The 16,094-nt window shown below is 41.9% G+C and overlaps 2 protein-coding genes across 6 annotated transcripts in view; both read left to right on the top strand.

Annotated features, from left to right (window-relative positions):
• CWH43 (cell wall biogenesis 43 C-terminal homolog) overlaps positions 1-5,327 on the top strand; it is a 30,969-nt gene extending 25,642 nt beyond the window's left edge. The window contains exon 16 of the mRNA XM_061992540.1: positions 863-5,327. Within this exon, the coding sequence (XP_061848524.1) occupies positions 863-950 (88 nt within the window). The 3' untranslated portion in view covers positions 951-5,327. The remainder of the gene's footprint in view (positions 1-862) is intronic.
• Positions 5,328-8,344: 3,017 nt separating this feature from the next.
• The window catches only part of DCUN1D4 (defective in cullin neddylation 1 domain containing 4), a 41,838-nt gene continuing 34,088 nt past the window's right edge, over positions 8,345-16,094 (top strand). For 2 of the 5 annotated variants that reach the window (XM_061993163.1, XM_061993161.1), the window contains exon 1: positions 8,345-8,419. In XM_061993163.1, coding sequence (XP_061849147.1) covers positions 8,395-8,419 — 25 coding nt within the window. In that variant the 5' untranslated portion in view covers positions 8,345-8,394. Of the gene's footprint in view, positions 8,420-8,517; positions 8,634-9,199; positions 9,813-16,094 lie in introns of those variants that run through there. The other 3 variants (XM_061993169.1, XM_061993168.1, XM_061993167.1) reach the window with 3 other exon arrangements.

The following is a 16,094-nucleotide window of genomic DNA, read 5'->3' as shown; positions in this document are numbered from 1 at the left end:
CCCAGCAGTGCCGTTTTTACTACTTCTGACATGAATAATACAGAATAAATTAATTTCTTGTATACATCTAACAGATGAGCTTACTCACTTTTTATTTGCCACTCAGTCACTGGCTTCCTGTCTAAGCAGGAGTTTGCCCACTCTTTTACACGTGATGGAACTTGCCTAAAATTAGTGTTCACATTCAGATTTTTCTCAGTTGATTTCTGTGTGGAATGTTTTCTTTGTCCTAATTTCTTTTGTGTCTGCCTATAAGCAGAAAATTTATATCCTTTAGGAATAAGTTTAATTTTTTCCAGTTAACTATAGTTCTTTTGAAATATCAGTGATGTTGCTGTTAAATGTTATTTAGCACTGGTATTTTGGATAAGTATTACATTTTATTTTTAAAAGTCTATCTGCTGTACTAGTCAGTCACCAAAACTTTCAGATTTAAATATAGCATGAAAAATGAATTTTTTCACTGTAATTTTTGAAAGCAAAATGAGCACTATTAGGTATAGGGTTGACTATTTGGATACTAGGTGGGTTAAATTAGATCTCCACTGAAGTCAGCAGAAGAAATTTAAAGAATTTAACTAGATAATTGCACCACTCACCCTTGTCAGATGAAGTCTCATTAACAGAGTGCCCATGGCATTACTCCAATCAGTGTAATTAAATGTCTCCATTATACTCAAAGACCTCTAGTTAGATAGCACACATAGATAGTGATTTATATATAAGCAGAGTCATGGCTTGTTTTTGAAATAAACTAGCTAGAACATTCAAAAGTGTTAATTAGAGCATAATAAGTGCATGATTTAGTTGCACGGGTTAAATCACGTTGTAATGGTTTTATTTTGTTGAATATTTTTCTTAGGTTTGGATCTTATAAAGATGGACATAATTATGAGCACATTCATCACTTTCATATGAGCACACCTAAATATTTTAAACAGACAAATTAGCATGAGAAAATAACGTATATCACACACCACAAAGAAAGGTTTGTTGCTTGAAAATGAATTGGCAGCCAAAAAGATGACGTTAAGGGTGAGCAACTCCCATGCTGTATAACACTCTGAATGTTTGTGTAACAGTTGATGACTCTTCTTTAGGGAGTTATCACTGGGAGAGTGGGAAGGTCTATGCATTTTGATAAACTGGTATCTACCTGGGCCAGATATCTGCTTTGTAAGCAGCAAAGCAAGGGCAGTACTTGCTTTGCTTACTTGTACAGTATTTACTTGCTTTGGCAGAAATTTCAACTTTTTTTTTCAAGGTATCCTATACTGTGCTAACTGTTTCAGAGTTGAATGTATCTATCCAGATCTTCTTTAGGGTCCGGCTATGACCCCTTTCCTCTCCTGGCAGCTCACTGAAGCAATCACCTGCAAGGGATTTCAACTGATTTCCACAATTTTTAGATGACCGAGACAAAGCAGAATGTTGTGGTAGCATAGGTAACCTGCTGGTACATGCTGCAGTTTGTAGTCCTGCTCCTATGGCAGTAAAAATTTTGGCCTTAGGCTTTTCAAAATAGGTATGAGACTAATGTTTTTGGTTTGTTTTTTTTTTTTTTACTTGGGAGATATGCAGTAACTATGTGTTTGAAGAGTGAGCATTTCTGTCTTACTGAAACATACTTATATCTGCTTCTATTCCACATTTTATTATTAAGTTTTATTAGAACAATTTACAGATGTTCATAATATTAGAGAAAAAGTGGGGGCTTTTACAGCCTTTTTTAACAGGACATTAGACACTGCAATGCTTTTACAAAGGGAAGAGTAAAGTACTTCGATTATTTATGAGATGCTTGTGTGAAAACACTGCGGAAGATGTAAGAAAAGTTGATGACAATTTTGATTTTAAATGAACTCTAATAAAATAATTTTCTTCCTTTGCTAGCACTACACTTCAGTGGGACTAGTGGAACTGAGAAATGAGGCTTTTTTTTTGACCTAGGCAGCAAATTACCTACTAATTAACATGTGTAACATAATGTAAAATGTTGTGTTTTCTGGGGATCTCTTGTTCAATGCTGTTATATTTAACTCCTTGTCCTTCAGTGTGTGTGCAGAGCTTCCCTTAGACAGAGGACATCTTCAGTGTTGTCCAAAGGAAATTTCATGCTTATGAGAAACCTGTGATTTACCTAAATAACCCCCTTAACTTGGAAACCACACTTGTGATGTTGGTAGTTAGTACTGTGTTTTTTGCAGTAGTGCCTAAACATACTGTAACTGAAAGGAGTAAGACATGTTCCAGGGATGAGGGTAGGTTTTTTCTCCTCTAATTCTCTACCATTGTGCTTTTGAGATCAGCTGGAGCATACTCAATTCTATTGTTTCTCTATGTAAGCAAATACAGGACTTGGTTTTTGTTCTGTGAGTCAGGTAACTGCTGCCATCGACAAGCTTGTTCTTTATCACTCTTTTTTTTTTTTTTTCCCCTGGTTTTTTTGGACTCTGTTTCTGAGAGTGAAACACTTCTCTGATCTTTGTGAAGGACAGGATATTTGAATAGCACTTGAGGAATACATGGACACCACAATTTGAGCTAACAGATGGTGTTAGAAAGCTTGACTTTGTAGTTACAATTAACCATCACTGTTGAATTAATTTACTTCACACCTAAAGGTGCTGTCTTTGTCTTTCCAAACCCAGGTACATCTAATTAAACATTCGGTTTAGACATCTTTTGGGTAGGATTTGAAACCATTTGAACTTGTTCTCTGTGTGACTCTAGCAGGACAGGATCAATTAGGTTTTGAGGTGACTTGCTTGCACTTTTGTCAGTTTTCTTGTGCAAACACCAGCAGCCTCTGTCTCTCCCTTCTCCCAATGTGCAACAGCAGCTGACACTGACACCAACATTGCATAGCAGCACTGAGTATCCTCACTTCTTTGCAGCTCTGACACATGTCCAGCCACAGGTTTGCCTTTCCATAGCCTGTAGGAAACACTTTGACTTGCCACATTGCTTAACATTCTCTGCAGGATGAGTCTGCATATACCTTGTGATGTGAGCACTTTATTCATATGAAATGCAGAAAGTGAGACTAATAAAAAGCTTGAAGAACCTTTTTTTTAAACAATTCAAAAACAGAATCAGGGTATTTCTCAAGGAGTCAGACACCAAAGCTTGACTTGCATAACAGATCAGACTGCATGTCATCTCTGTATGTTATCTTCAAAGCCTGTGACCATATTTGGATGGATTTCCACAGCATTTAAAAATGTTTGCCTCATTGGAAATGTTCATATAGACATTGACAAAATCTAAAATTTGAATATTCTCCTCTTCTGAGTAGCTTGTGTAATACCATGTTGGTGAACCCACACCTCATAATGCCTAATATCAGAAAACACTGTCTGCAGATGTAATGAGTAGCAAGTATTTGTTGACATTGTTTTATCAGAATTGCTAAGAAGGACCATGACCACAAACTGTTTATACACTGCTTCTACAACTGTGGTTCAAACTGGGAAGCTAAAACTACACTTGTCCTTGAATCTGTATCCTGATCTAATCTGCTCTATCTGACAAGTTTAGAAAAATGTAACAGTACGTCTCTGGGTTTCAATCACTGTGTTTCAAACTATGAAAGAAATGTGCTAGAACAGGTCCTGCTGCAGGGGTGTGTGACTAATCTTGCTGTTTTCTAATCATACTCTCTTCATCTCAGCTTTCATAAGAAGGTATGTTATGAAAGAGAAAGTTTGTGGAAATCTAACTATGCATACAGGGACAGCTTGAAAGGATAAAATGAATAAAATAGGCATTATTTTCTAAAGGTTTGAACTCTCACTGGCAGTAAAAGATCTAGATTATATAGATCTGTTTTATAAATAATACATATTCTGTTGTACTCCTAATTCCATCCTGTCTGACATTCTGCATAGGTCAGTTCAGTTTCTTGGAATATACAGAGAGCAGTACATTAGGAGTCTACGAGTGTGTATCTCAGAATAAGAGAGGACTCTAGGTAACATGTAAGACAGCAGCTCCTGAGAGTAATTGTCTTGGCTTCTTCAGCAGGGTGGAGATTCAAGTCTCCACTTACATACATTCGTGCTTTCTACATGTATTGTAAGCTTATCTCCAGGAGCAGTGGCTTTGGTGTTGCTACAGTGTACACTGAAACCTGGGAGCTGCAGTTCAAAGGTCTTGTGCTAAGAAGGACTTGAAATTGTTATTTCCCATTTTCAAGAAGAGTGTTGCAGCTACAACCTCATTAAACAAAAATTGGGCACACCCTTTGGTTTTGAACTGGGGTTGGAGTTATTGAAACAAGCTGGATGCAGCTGAAGTGTGCAGGTGACCAACTCCTGAGTATCTCACTTAGAACACTGAAAATGTTCAGGGTCTTCTGATGACGGTGAGGAAGCTTCATGGCTGCAGACAAAGGTTTGTTTTGGTGCACCTCCAGGGTTCAGGCAGAAATTGTGAGCTGTGCTCTTAAGCTTAGAGCTTCCTAATTACGAATTAAGCAGGATTTTTGAAAAATTCCAAACTGCAAAGGAAACATAAATCCAGTTGAACGGTTTAAATATGAGCTACCAGCAACGCTGAAACATGTTTTTTCTTATGTATGTAAAGTTACATTTGCAGGGTGTTACAAAAGGACCCTCAGTGTCAAAGTCGTGTGTGTGAAGAGAATGTAACGGAACAAGCCTTTTTACTTCAACAAGCAGCATAGTATGAGTCCATGGGACAGGACAATTAAGATGATCTGAATTGTTTAATGAGGAGTGGTTTGAAAGCAGTGACATAATCTGCAGCTGCTACGTTCTGCCACCTGAGGTCCTCTTTTCTCCCTGATCAGTACCGTTCTGCTGATACCGTGCAAGAATAATGGACAGGTGAAGTGTTTCATTGTAACTCTAAAAGTGAAAAATCTTTTCAGAAGTATAACATTAAGGTGTTTGTATTGACTCGGGTATCAGTTACTTTTTCATATCTGCAAATGATTTAGAACTGTGATTGCTGGGCTTCTGGTAGACAAGTTTCTTTTTTTACAATGCCTTGTACTGTGCTGTGTTACTGCTTTGTTCATGTTCAGCAAATTATGCTTCGATAATGTTTTTATTTTCACTACAATTCTCTCCCCCCTCTGAATTGTACAACATAATGTCTTGTGATTCTGATGCCTAAAATTAGCTTTCTAAGCAAAGCAAGATAAAGAAATGTATTTGAGAGATGCAGTGGTTTTAGCAATATGGAGTCTGATATTCTTTGGAAACAGAGGGGATCCTCTTTCTCAAAGATGCTTACACTATGTTTCTGATTGCGAAGAAGGTAAAACTAAGTAAATGGCTCCTCTTTCTCACGTTAAGACAGTAATTTTCATGGTCTATGGTGGGGATTTTTTGTGTATGTTGTCACCATTTTAATTATCAATTAAAGAAAGCAACACAAACATAGAAAGACAAACAATGACAGTCTTTTTCCGTGGAAAAAAAAAAAAGGCAAGTGTGGGGCTGTAAGTTTGACCTTGCAGTGTGTAAACTGGCTCCTGCATTTCCTGCCCCTCTCCAGTTCGGGGTTTATTATCCCTCTCCTCAGTGTTGACAGGAGCATTTGCACATATGTTTAGTGAACCAGATCAGGATATTCATCTGTCTGGAAAAATAAACAAATGAACAAACCCAACAGAAGTGCTGAAGGGGTTTTTTGTTGTTGTTTGTTTGTTTGTTCTTTTTCTTTTTGGGGGCATTGCTCTCTGATCTTCCTAGCTACCTCACTGTCCAACAATTGCACCGGCACAAAAGAAAAGATGCCAGGAGAGCTTGGATTAAGAGGCCAATAGTGGAACTACTTAAACTCTCTAATGTCCTGGAGATAGTGCTTATTAAGCATGATGTGACTGGTATTTCTGCATTTTGTAAACTCATGCTGCAGAAAGAAAATACAAGCATGATTTCATAACATCTGCCAGCCTGGAGACTTGCATAGTGGTTTACAACTACTGGTAACAAAGGAGATACTTATACCCTCTTGAGGTTGGAACCAAGGTGTATGTTGTAATGGGCCTTGTTCTCATGGAGCAGGCCTTTTCTGGCTGAAGCAAACATCCCCTTGTTAGAGGGCAGAAACAGAAAACAAAGTCTCTTGTGTTTCCCTATGGATTTCTTTGCAGATCTACCGTTAAAGGTCAGGAATTATATTTGTGCATTCAACTGTCAAAAATATATTTTGAACTTTTGTTTGTTAAACACTATTATTTGCTTTACATTTATGGATGGCAGGAATTACAGAAGCCATAGCCTATGGAAAGATTTGTAAAGCCAAGTAGTATCTTTCATTTTAGGCTAATATAAATGGGGAAAAAAGTACTAGCCTTTCTGACTTCAGAAACAACTAGATAGGGTTTTTCTGTGTCACCTTTCCTTAGATCTGTATCAGATTATGTCTATGTAAAGTATGGAAAGAGATTTCTTCTTACATATGTTTTTATCCTGAACAAGTGGTCTACATGCTTTTTATGCTCAATGTGAACAACAGGCACCTCTAAAGGAATTGTTCCTTTTCCATCCAGAATTAGAACAGATCCCATGAATTGCAACTCAGTGGTGCCCCTATTGAGTATAAGAACCTGGGATGACACCCACAGATGTGAATGTTTGGCATGTGGGATCTTAGAAGTACCAGAGAAGTGAAACTTAGCTTATACTGTTTTACCATATAACTATTTCTAAAGGTGCTAGTGTAAAAAAAATTACGAAAGAAAAAGATGATGTAAATAACAAAATATAGTTTCAAGCAGTTAATGAAAAAGTAAGAATTTCAAATAATGGGTCGAAGTAGAGGACTTGTGAAGAGAGAATTCACTTTCTTATGAACTCCATCTTCACTGTAAATCTGGCAGTTGAAAACATAGGGTGTTGCGCTGCAGAATATATCAGCAGCACTAGTGCATTCTGCCTGGTTCACTGAATAAGGCAAAGGGTCATAAACTCCTCTAAACAGGTATGTGATCAGTAAATTCAGGACTGTATCCTAATGCAATGCTCCAAAGGGACAATTACTTCAAACCTGGCAGTTCTTCAATTGAGTCCTTGACTGGACTTAACCCCTTAGAGGAAGTTTATTTTTTTTCCTGTGGGTAATTTCCATCTGAATCATCCTCCATCGTGCACAGGCAGTGCTGTAGCAGTCTCTTATCTGTGTTTCAGCACCGAGTAGGGGCAAGGAAGGCCCGTTATCCCTAAATGGACTGAGGATACTGAGCTCACATACTATGGTGCGTTCCTCCTTCCGCTCAAGAACAAGGAGCTCTTTCCCTCCGTTCTGCGAGGAGGGTGGGTTCATGTGCAGGATTTCTGGGGCCAGGAACGGCAGCGAATGGGGGCTGAGCTAGTTTTGCCTACTGGCAAGGAGCAGCCCCTACGGCCGTTCCCCCACTGGCTTGCGTGCCGCTGCTCTTGCCCCGGCCTGGCTCCTGGGTGTGCTCAGCTAGGGGTGGCAGGCTGCCATTTTTCTCCTTCGGAAAAGGGAGAAACAAATCTTTCTAAACTAGTCGGCGATTTGGCTATAAGGAGGTTAAGTGCAGAGCAAAGCTAGGGTAATGTAGTCAGGGATCTTCCTTCACAAGCGCCAGCAACCTGCCCCACCCGCCCCGAGGCACACATTACGTACGTGTGAGAGCGCTCGTTTACCCAAGGCAGGTACGTGGCTTGCGAGCCTCCGGGCATGCAGAGGCCCGGGCTCGTCCCGACAGCGGGGCACCAAAGCGACGGCCCTGAGGCCTCGGCTGCCTAACGACCTACCCTCGGGGCTGAGCAGGGGAGAGCGCGCTGCCGCTGGTGTCCGTGCTCTGTAACAGCGGGCATGCTGCGGGAGGGGAGGCCTGTCTGCCTCTCGCCCCGGGACTGAAGCTGCGGAGCTGCTGCTGCCTTTGGCCCCGCAGCGGCTCTCTCCCCACCGTCCCCCCCCTCCCCGCTCGCTGGCGGCGGCGGCGGCGGCGACCCCCCGAGGGACGAGCCCCCTTCGCCGGCCCCGCCCCTTCTCCCGCTTACCCAATCGTATCAGGACGTGGGCGCGGCCCTCGGCGTTCGTAGCCAATCAGAGCCACAGCCGACACAAAGTGGGGTTCTTTGCACGCGCTCCCAAGGCCAGCGAAAACTGGCGCTGGCCAAGGCCAGTCAGAGCGAAGGGGGCGGGGCCGGCGCAGCCTGGCACCCAATAGGAGGCGGGGATGCGGCGGGGAGGTGGCGCGGGGCAGGCAGCGGGAGAATGGCAGCAGCCTCGCTCAGTAGGAGAGGAAATGGCACCGCCTCTCAGGGCAGCCCGAGCCAACGGGCGCCGCCGGTGGGCGGGGCGGGAGGCGTCCGCGCTTGTGCTCTGTGATTGGGAGAGGGGCAGAGGGAGCCGGGCCGGGCAGGGCAGTGTGTGCGCTGCACCAAAATGCACTCGGATGCTGCCGCTGTCAGTGAGTAGCGGCGGGGCCGGGCCGCGCGCTCCCGCTCGCCCGCCCACCGGCGGCACCGGCCTGGCCTTTCCGCCGGCGGGCGCTGCCGCGCGAGCGGGGACGGCTTCTCCTGCCCCTCACCGAGGAGGCTCGGCCGAAGGCGGCGCCGGGGCTCCCGGTGACGGGAGAGGGCGTCAGGCTTGCTGGTGCGGAGCCTACGGGGAGAGAGGCGGTTGTGCGTACCTGGGTACAGGCGCCCCGTGGGGACGGCGGGCGCCCAACGGCGGCCTCCTCCGGTGGGCGGGAGGGGCGGGGGGTGGGCGGGGGCGGCCCGTGCCGGGGCGGGTGAGAGGAACAGCCCCGGAGGGGGCCGGGGGCGCCCGGAAAGTGTGACGCAGTTTCGCCGACCCGGGTGGCGAGCGTGTGAGGCCGCGGCCGTCCCTCGTGCTGACCGTGAGGGAACCGGGGCTGCCGAGGGCAGGGCGGGTGCGGGCTGCGGAACTGCCCGGCGTCCTCGCCGCGCGGGAGCGGGGTACGGATGCGTGTGTGCGAGGAATGTAGGGGGCGGCTAATTTAGCGGATTCCTCCGGGCCGGTGCAGGAGAAACGGGCTGTGAAGGGGAGCGTGGACCGCGGCGCATTGTGGGAGACGCAGTCTTCTCCCGTAGGTGCCTCGCGCGCTGCAGCTGCTGGCGGCGGGGGTGGCGGACTACACCTCCCAGCAGGCCCCGCGGCGTCGCGTCAGGGTGCTGCCCCCGCCCATGCGCGGGGAGCGAGCGGCCGCCCGGTGCCCCGCGGGTGGCGCGGAGCGGAGCCCCCGGCAGGGCACGGGCTCTCCAAGGCCTCACCGCACCGCGTCCTGGCCTCGGCCGGCTGGCCGCGGGCAGGCGGGGCAGCAGCAAAGGGGATCGCGCCACTCTTTGGGAGGAACGTAGGGGAGGGCTTTGTCTCCGCGATGTAGTTTCTGGCTGCGCTTCCCGAGCGGGCGGGAGTGTGTGCTGTAGAGGGGTGCCTGGCGCGGGGCGGGTTGCGCAGGTGCGTGGGGCAGCCGCGGGCTTCGGCAATAAGCTCCATCCCCGTCCGCGGGAGAGCTGAAGCTGTCATTCCGAGTACAAATCTGTCTCGGCAGAACGGTGCTGCTAGTTCCTGTGAAATCTCCCAGGAACGTGTGCTCACCGTGCAGGGAGTTGCAGGTCCGAGACGCTTGATTACTGCAGAACTCGCTTATGGAGAAGATAATGAAAACTGAAGCTTTGATCATACGTTAATGAATGATGGTCCGACTTTTGGATGAAGTCCTGAAAGCAATTATGGAAAGAAATGCTGCACAAGGCCCGGATTTTCTTGAATCTGCCTGTGTTTCTCAAAATGAGAGCTTGGACAGGGGCAGCCTGGTAAAAGCAGCAACTCATAAGGTTATGTAATTTCTTTAGTGGTTCTGGTTTATTTTACCTTTATATTTAAGGATCATTATATGTTGGTAGTTAATGCTGCCAGTAAGGCACAAATAACTGCCTCATGTTGGAAACGGAAGGATAATTCTTCAAGAAAATGCCTTCTGTTCAGTGTCTTGTCATGTGCCCTGTCAAAAAATAAAGATATCCGTCTTCATGATACACCTTAGCTACAGTATAAATACTCCAATGCTACCTCATGTAGGATATTAGGGCTATATAGTGATATTTTCTTTTTTGATTTCAGAGAACAAGATGACTACTGTTCCTCAGCCGTCGGCTGTAACTAGCTTCTCTAAAAATGTCCCTTGGAATGACTGAATCTTCCACCGTGATACTGCTTTTTTTTTGGCTACTTGTGGCCTTGTATATGTGTTACTTTAAAAAAGAAGGTTTTCCTAAATGAACTGATTTCATTATAGCTTCATAGTAGTTGGGGTTGTTTTCCTCATTTAGTTAAATGGTTGAAACAAGAAATATTCATAGCATATCTTTACAGATACAGAAGTTGGCTTATGAGTGTTTCTTGACTGAACATTTGAGCCTCTTTTCTGATAATTACTAGATTCTTAATTGTTCTTAAAATATAGACACATAATACTTTTTTTGCTCAGTCCCATTTTTAATTTCTGAGACTGACAATACAGCTTTCATATTATATGAGAAACACCAACTTTCCTTTATGCCATTGCAAATATTTACTTAAAAATTTCTCGCAACTCCAATATATATCATTGGAAATGTCTTCTCTGTGCAAGGCCATGCAATAAGTTGAGTTAGGCAGGTGAGCAGATTTTTACTGCTTCTCTTTGTTCTTTTGTATCAGGATGAGGTTTTGTTTGTGTAATTACAGCACTGAAATTGAAGCTTATTTATGTCTGAGTAGTTTTTGCAATAACTTTAAGTGAAATATTAATCCTGTATTTTGTTTACTTCCTTTTTTCCCTTTGGAGATATTGAAAACAAAGACTTTTGTTTTTTTGAAGCATTATTTCCTAGTTTTGTTTGTCTTGAGGCAGAAGACAAAAACTAGCATTAATTTGTCTGTCCCATGCTTGCCAAAAAGCACTGCAGTAAGAAGTACGGTACATCCCATGAAAACGCACAGCTCTGTGTACAATTAGAGCCTTTAAAAGCGTGGTTGTTATTTCTACAGTAAGTAAGAGTACTAACAAGGACTTCAAGTAGAGCCCTTATTTGTATGTGCCAGAATTTTTCTTATTCTATCCAATTAAGTTGTTTTATTTAACCTCAGACTAATGATTTTAAATAAAATTTCTACTTCGGGCTTGTAAAGAAATAGAAGTAACTATGTTTTGTTCCTTGTTTTGTTTTAATACATGCACACAAAACTACAAATATCTAGTTGTATGTACATACATATGTATATATTTGTATATGCATACATAACTAAAATTGTATATGCATACTTATGTATGTAGTTGTATATGCTACAAGGCTTTAGGTGTGACCCATGCCTCTGTGTCGCTTGATGCAGATGTGTGGACTCACAGATGGCAGGACTCTGTCTACTGCAGCTGCTCCTTGCTGCCCGTTAGCTGTAGGTTACTGCTTCTCCTGCTCTGCTGGTAAAATGGTTTTGTAGGAGCGCACTCTAATCCACTCAGTCAAATGTATGTAAGTTAGCTCTTGCCACTTACCTTAGTTGTCTAAACTGACAGGGTTGGTGTTTTGGTTTTTGGGGTTGTTTTTTGCCTGAAGTGGGTTGTGGAATACTCCCGTGACCTGTGCTGCTGACGGAGCTGTGGGAGTTTGTAACTTTTGGCAGGGAGGAAGAAGCAAATAGCTAGGGCAGTAATGCATCTGACTGGCAGAGCTGTTCTAGGTTGTTGCGAGTCCATTGTGACTCGTACCCAATCCGCATAGTGCTGGACACCCTAGTCCTGCGTACTTGACAGGGTTGCATTTCTGCTGAATTAGCTTGAGCAGGAGGTACAAAGTTTTTATTAGCTTTATGCCCTTTGTAGGATGACAGGTGACACCTAATCTGGCATGAAGTTAAGAGTAGTGCTGGCAAACAACTCTCAGACCGTAGTAGCTGATGATGCAAAATGGACTCACTGATGCTTTTTTGAATTTGTTTGGCGGTAGAGTAAGAGAATAAATGAACACTTTGCATCTAGTGGGCCTAAAATTGGTTCTATATTAAAGGCTTTGTAGTTCAGTTTCCAATGTTTCTGAATTGTAGACTGAGAGAGTGTCTTTTCACAGTCTGAGTAACATTAAATCACTGAAATGCTGTTTGATTTGGTAATGTGTGCTTTAGAAATAGATTTAAATTGGCTCTAATTATCCACTGCTTTTACTCATTCTTTTCCAGCTGTGGCCAGTCACTCCGGCTTTATTATATTCTGGCAAGAATCTCCATTGGGAATGTTCATCAAATGCGTTTAGTAAGCATGCAAGTAGTATTTGCAGCAACAGAAACAGACACTTTGTGCCTGGAGTTCAGTCTTTTCTATAAAAAAAGACAAAACATCCAGCCAAAACCACCACCCCTCCCGAAAACATATCAAACCCTAAAAAACTCTCTGAGCCAGTTTGCAGGGGTTTTTATCCTGTTATATGTATAGCAGGGGTTAGCATAGCTCTTATTTGTTCAATTTCAGGTAAATGGAAATGAATTCTAACTGAAGTTACACAATTTTTGCTCTGCTTCAGTTGCTCTAAAATTCTCAATGAACTTTAAACTGCAATAGCTCTTTGTGTAAACAAGCCATTGGATTGGGGTACCTTTTAAAGACCTTGATGGAATAAAGAGTTATTTCTGTGGGGGGAAAAAGGGTGAATGCTTTCCCTATCTATGTAACATGCAGTACTATTAAAATATTTAATTGCAGATAAAGGGAGTGACTGATATGTGGTAATACAAATGTTAGATTTGAATGTGCTTAAAATGGTAGGTGTTTTTTACTCTGTTGTCCTTTGAAGCATATTTTGTTACTTGGGATTTTTGTAGGTTTTTCTTTTTTTGAATAGCTTAAATCCCTCAGTGTTTTGCTTCAGAACATTTTAGGCTGTTGTGTTTGGAAAATGTACAAAGATTTGCAGCCATAGGTTTGGTTATGGCTGGCATCAGCAGTAGCTCTGAGCTTTGTACATCTCTCGTGCAGGAGAAACAGCCTGCAGCACCATGTCTTCAGCTCTAATGGCTAGGTCCTCTTGCTCCTCAAGCTAGGATGGATCATCCCACTTCTCTTCCCATTTAATTGCATGTCCTTGCTGTCCAGGCTGAATTCACTTCTATTTTCCATATTTTCTGCATTGTGCCTGATGTTCCACCCCACCAAATCAAGGACCTAATTTTCAAGCCTGTTTGTCTCTGCCTCCCTTTGCCTGCACTCTTGCTCTCGCATCACTGTCTCCCCTTGGGCAGGAATGCAGAGTCAGCTCCTGGCTGCTCTGTACTGCACTTTTAAGAATTTTGTTTTCTAGGAGTAAATGTTTTTGTGTCAGTGCAAATAAAACTGCTGCAAGTTTTTCTTTTGTTTTCTGCATTTAGTAATAAATAACGCAATTCTATTGCCTAAACACAAATGTTGAAGGCTTTCACCAAGTGTGGGTTTCACATCTCAACTTCTAAGTTCATTAATCAATGTAAATTGTCTTACTGTTTGGATAATTCTGTAAATAGACTACAGAGCATGAAATGGTGGTGTTCATGGAAGAGCAAATGATTCTTTTTTGGATAAGTAAAGTTTATTTAAAACTAATTAAGACCATACTTTGAACTATTATTTCCCATGCTACTCTAAGATTTCTCCAATTTTATTCAAACCAAGCAAACGAATTAAATAAAAGCAAAAACATAAACATTCAACTGTAATTTTCAGGAATGAGTCTGCCAGGTATGTGTTCTCTATCTATTTTTTTTCTGAGAAGATGACAGAGATGATATTTGATACTTAAAATACTTGTGCTGAGTCAGATACATATTAGTAGTAATAAAAATTACTATAACTTCTTCCATTCTTATTTTTTAATACAGAATTGTATCTCTAGCATTGATATGGCAAGTCTGTCTAGAATAAATATTTTTAGACCTACTGTTACTGTGAGATTTTTGTACAGATTTTCTATTTGTTCAGACAAATCTAGAACCTTTCAAAAGAAACTTGGAGCCAGTTGCTGATATGATTTAGTAGAACTGTTAATTTTTTACTAAGTTTTTAGGAGATTGTAATGCACTCTGTAGCTGTGTTTTAGCCAAGCTTTAAAGTGATAATTTTGACAGCAGAAGTAAAGTTTTCATTCAGATGGGCATTTATTCTGTGTGTGAGGAGGTGAATAGGCAGAAATGTTTTTTTTCATAATAAATTAATTTGCAATGACATTTGAATAGTTTGACAACACATTTTTCCTACCAATAAAAAATTGAAACTGACTTTAAAAGATGGAGGATTTTTTTTGTCAGAGAGGAAAGTAGAGAATTCAGGTTCAGTTCACTTAAATAATTTGCTTGTATTTTACAGACATTAGTTATTTTGTTTATTGTATTTTGTATTTGTGTTAATGAAGGGGCACAGAATGATTTTTGTCTAGTTTGTTGTGGAAGCAAACCCAGATAGCTGTTGGTCTTTTTTTTTCACCTGTTCATAACTGCCAGGTCTACAGTGTAGAACCTTAATCTATAGTGTTTTAAAAGTTATTTTTGAACTATTTGGTTTTTATTTTCAAATTGTGTATATGATCATGACTAATTAACTAAACCAGACTTTGATACTTAGAATTGTGTCAAATTGCAAACAAAGTTTAAATTCCATGACATCATGTTGGCTCTGGCATTTCTGTCATATCTAGATTCTGGATTTGCAATTATTTTGCTCAGGTTTTTAAAATGTTTTTTTTCCTGTTATATTCTGAATTACTGCAGAGTATTTAATACTATTTCAAATTTCTATTGCTTCAGTCCTTGCTAAAGGCAAACTAGCATCTGCATGAAAAATAATTTAATCACAAAATACATACACTTGTTTGACCAAGACTTCTTAAAGTCTTCAAAAACAGTCCAGCACCTCTCTCTGCAGTATTTGTGAAGCAATCCAGTTTCCTCCTTTTGACTGAGGTCGATAAACTGTGTGGTACCTTGCTAGAAAATATTTCCTCTCCAGGGACAAAAAAAACTCCAAACAACCCCAAAATATTTTCAGACCAATTCAAGTGCTTTGAAAATCTTGTATTCAGTTGAGAAATAGCTTCACATGTGATGTCTGTCTTTGCGTAAAGCTCATGTATAGCTTCATGTGATGTATCACCCTTCTCATAGTGGGGCTTGGATGGACAGTTGATAGAATTCAACATGTCACTGCTGCCACAAGGGACTATTTTGCTGCCATATGGGACAACTATTCCTGTTTATTACTCAGACTCTGCATATCTGGTGTTACGTCTCCTTGGCAATGTGATTCGGAACGCTGAGCGGGGAGGGTTGGTTTGTGTGTGGTTTTTGGGGGTAAGATTCCTGGGGGTGGTGAACTGAGCGAGGACAGGCAGCACTCAGAGGCTGAGTGAGTCAGGAGGTGAGGGAGAGTGAGCCTGTTCCTGAAGGATACCGTTGCAGCAGCTGTTGAATCCCTAGCTTGTCACGTTGAATGTGCCATTGCTCCTTTGTGACTTCTCAAGATGGTGTTACTTGAACATGGGAGATAGTATTTTTTTTTTTAATTTTTATTCTGATTTTTCAAAACCACTTTTCCAAAATACACCTTTTCAATGTCATAGAGTAGTTTAAGTATCTTGCAATATATGCATAGCAAATACTGACCAGGTCGGAGGATGATGTGAGCTGTAATTTACCTTCCCTAATTCATTGGCTACTGCTTGCATTTGCCTTTATAATAACTACTGTAAAAAAAACCCTGTTTTCAGTTTTGAATAATATCCTTAGTGTGCAAGCTTCCCTTATGGAAGAAAGTTTTGGGCTCTGATCCTCTGTATTCATGTGGATGAACCAGCCTTTGTGGAACTAAGGTGTGGTGCTTGTTGTGTGAGAGCTGTGAAATATATTTTTTGCAGCCTCTCCAAGTTCATAATAATTATGTAATCTGTTTATGAAGTCACAGCTTCAAATTGTAAGGATATTTCCAGTGGATATATGAAACATATTGATATGAATGATGTCTTTTGGAATTCCTAGGAATATGTTATTTCTTAATATAGATAATCCTAATTTTAAAATATTTCTTACAGTTGTTTTTTTAAGGTACTATTTAAAGCTGTTGT

The sequence above is a fragment of the Colius striatus genome, chromosome 3 (genome assembly GCF_028858725.1).
Source record: "Colius striatus isolate bColStr4 chromosome 3, bColStr4.1.hap1, whole genome shotgun sequence".
NCBI classification, from domain to species: domain Eukaryota; kingdom Metazoa; phylum Chordata; class Aves; order Coliiformes; family Coliidae; genus Colius; species Colius striatus.
This window is presented reverse-complemented; position numbering and strand designations above follow the sequence as displayed.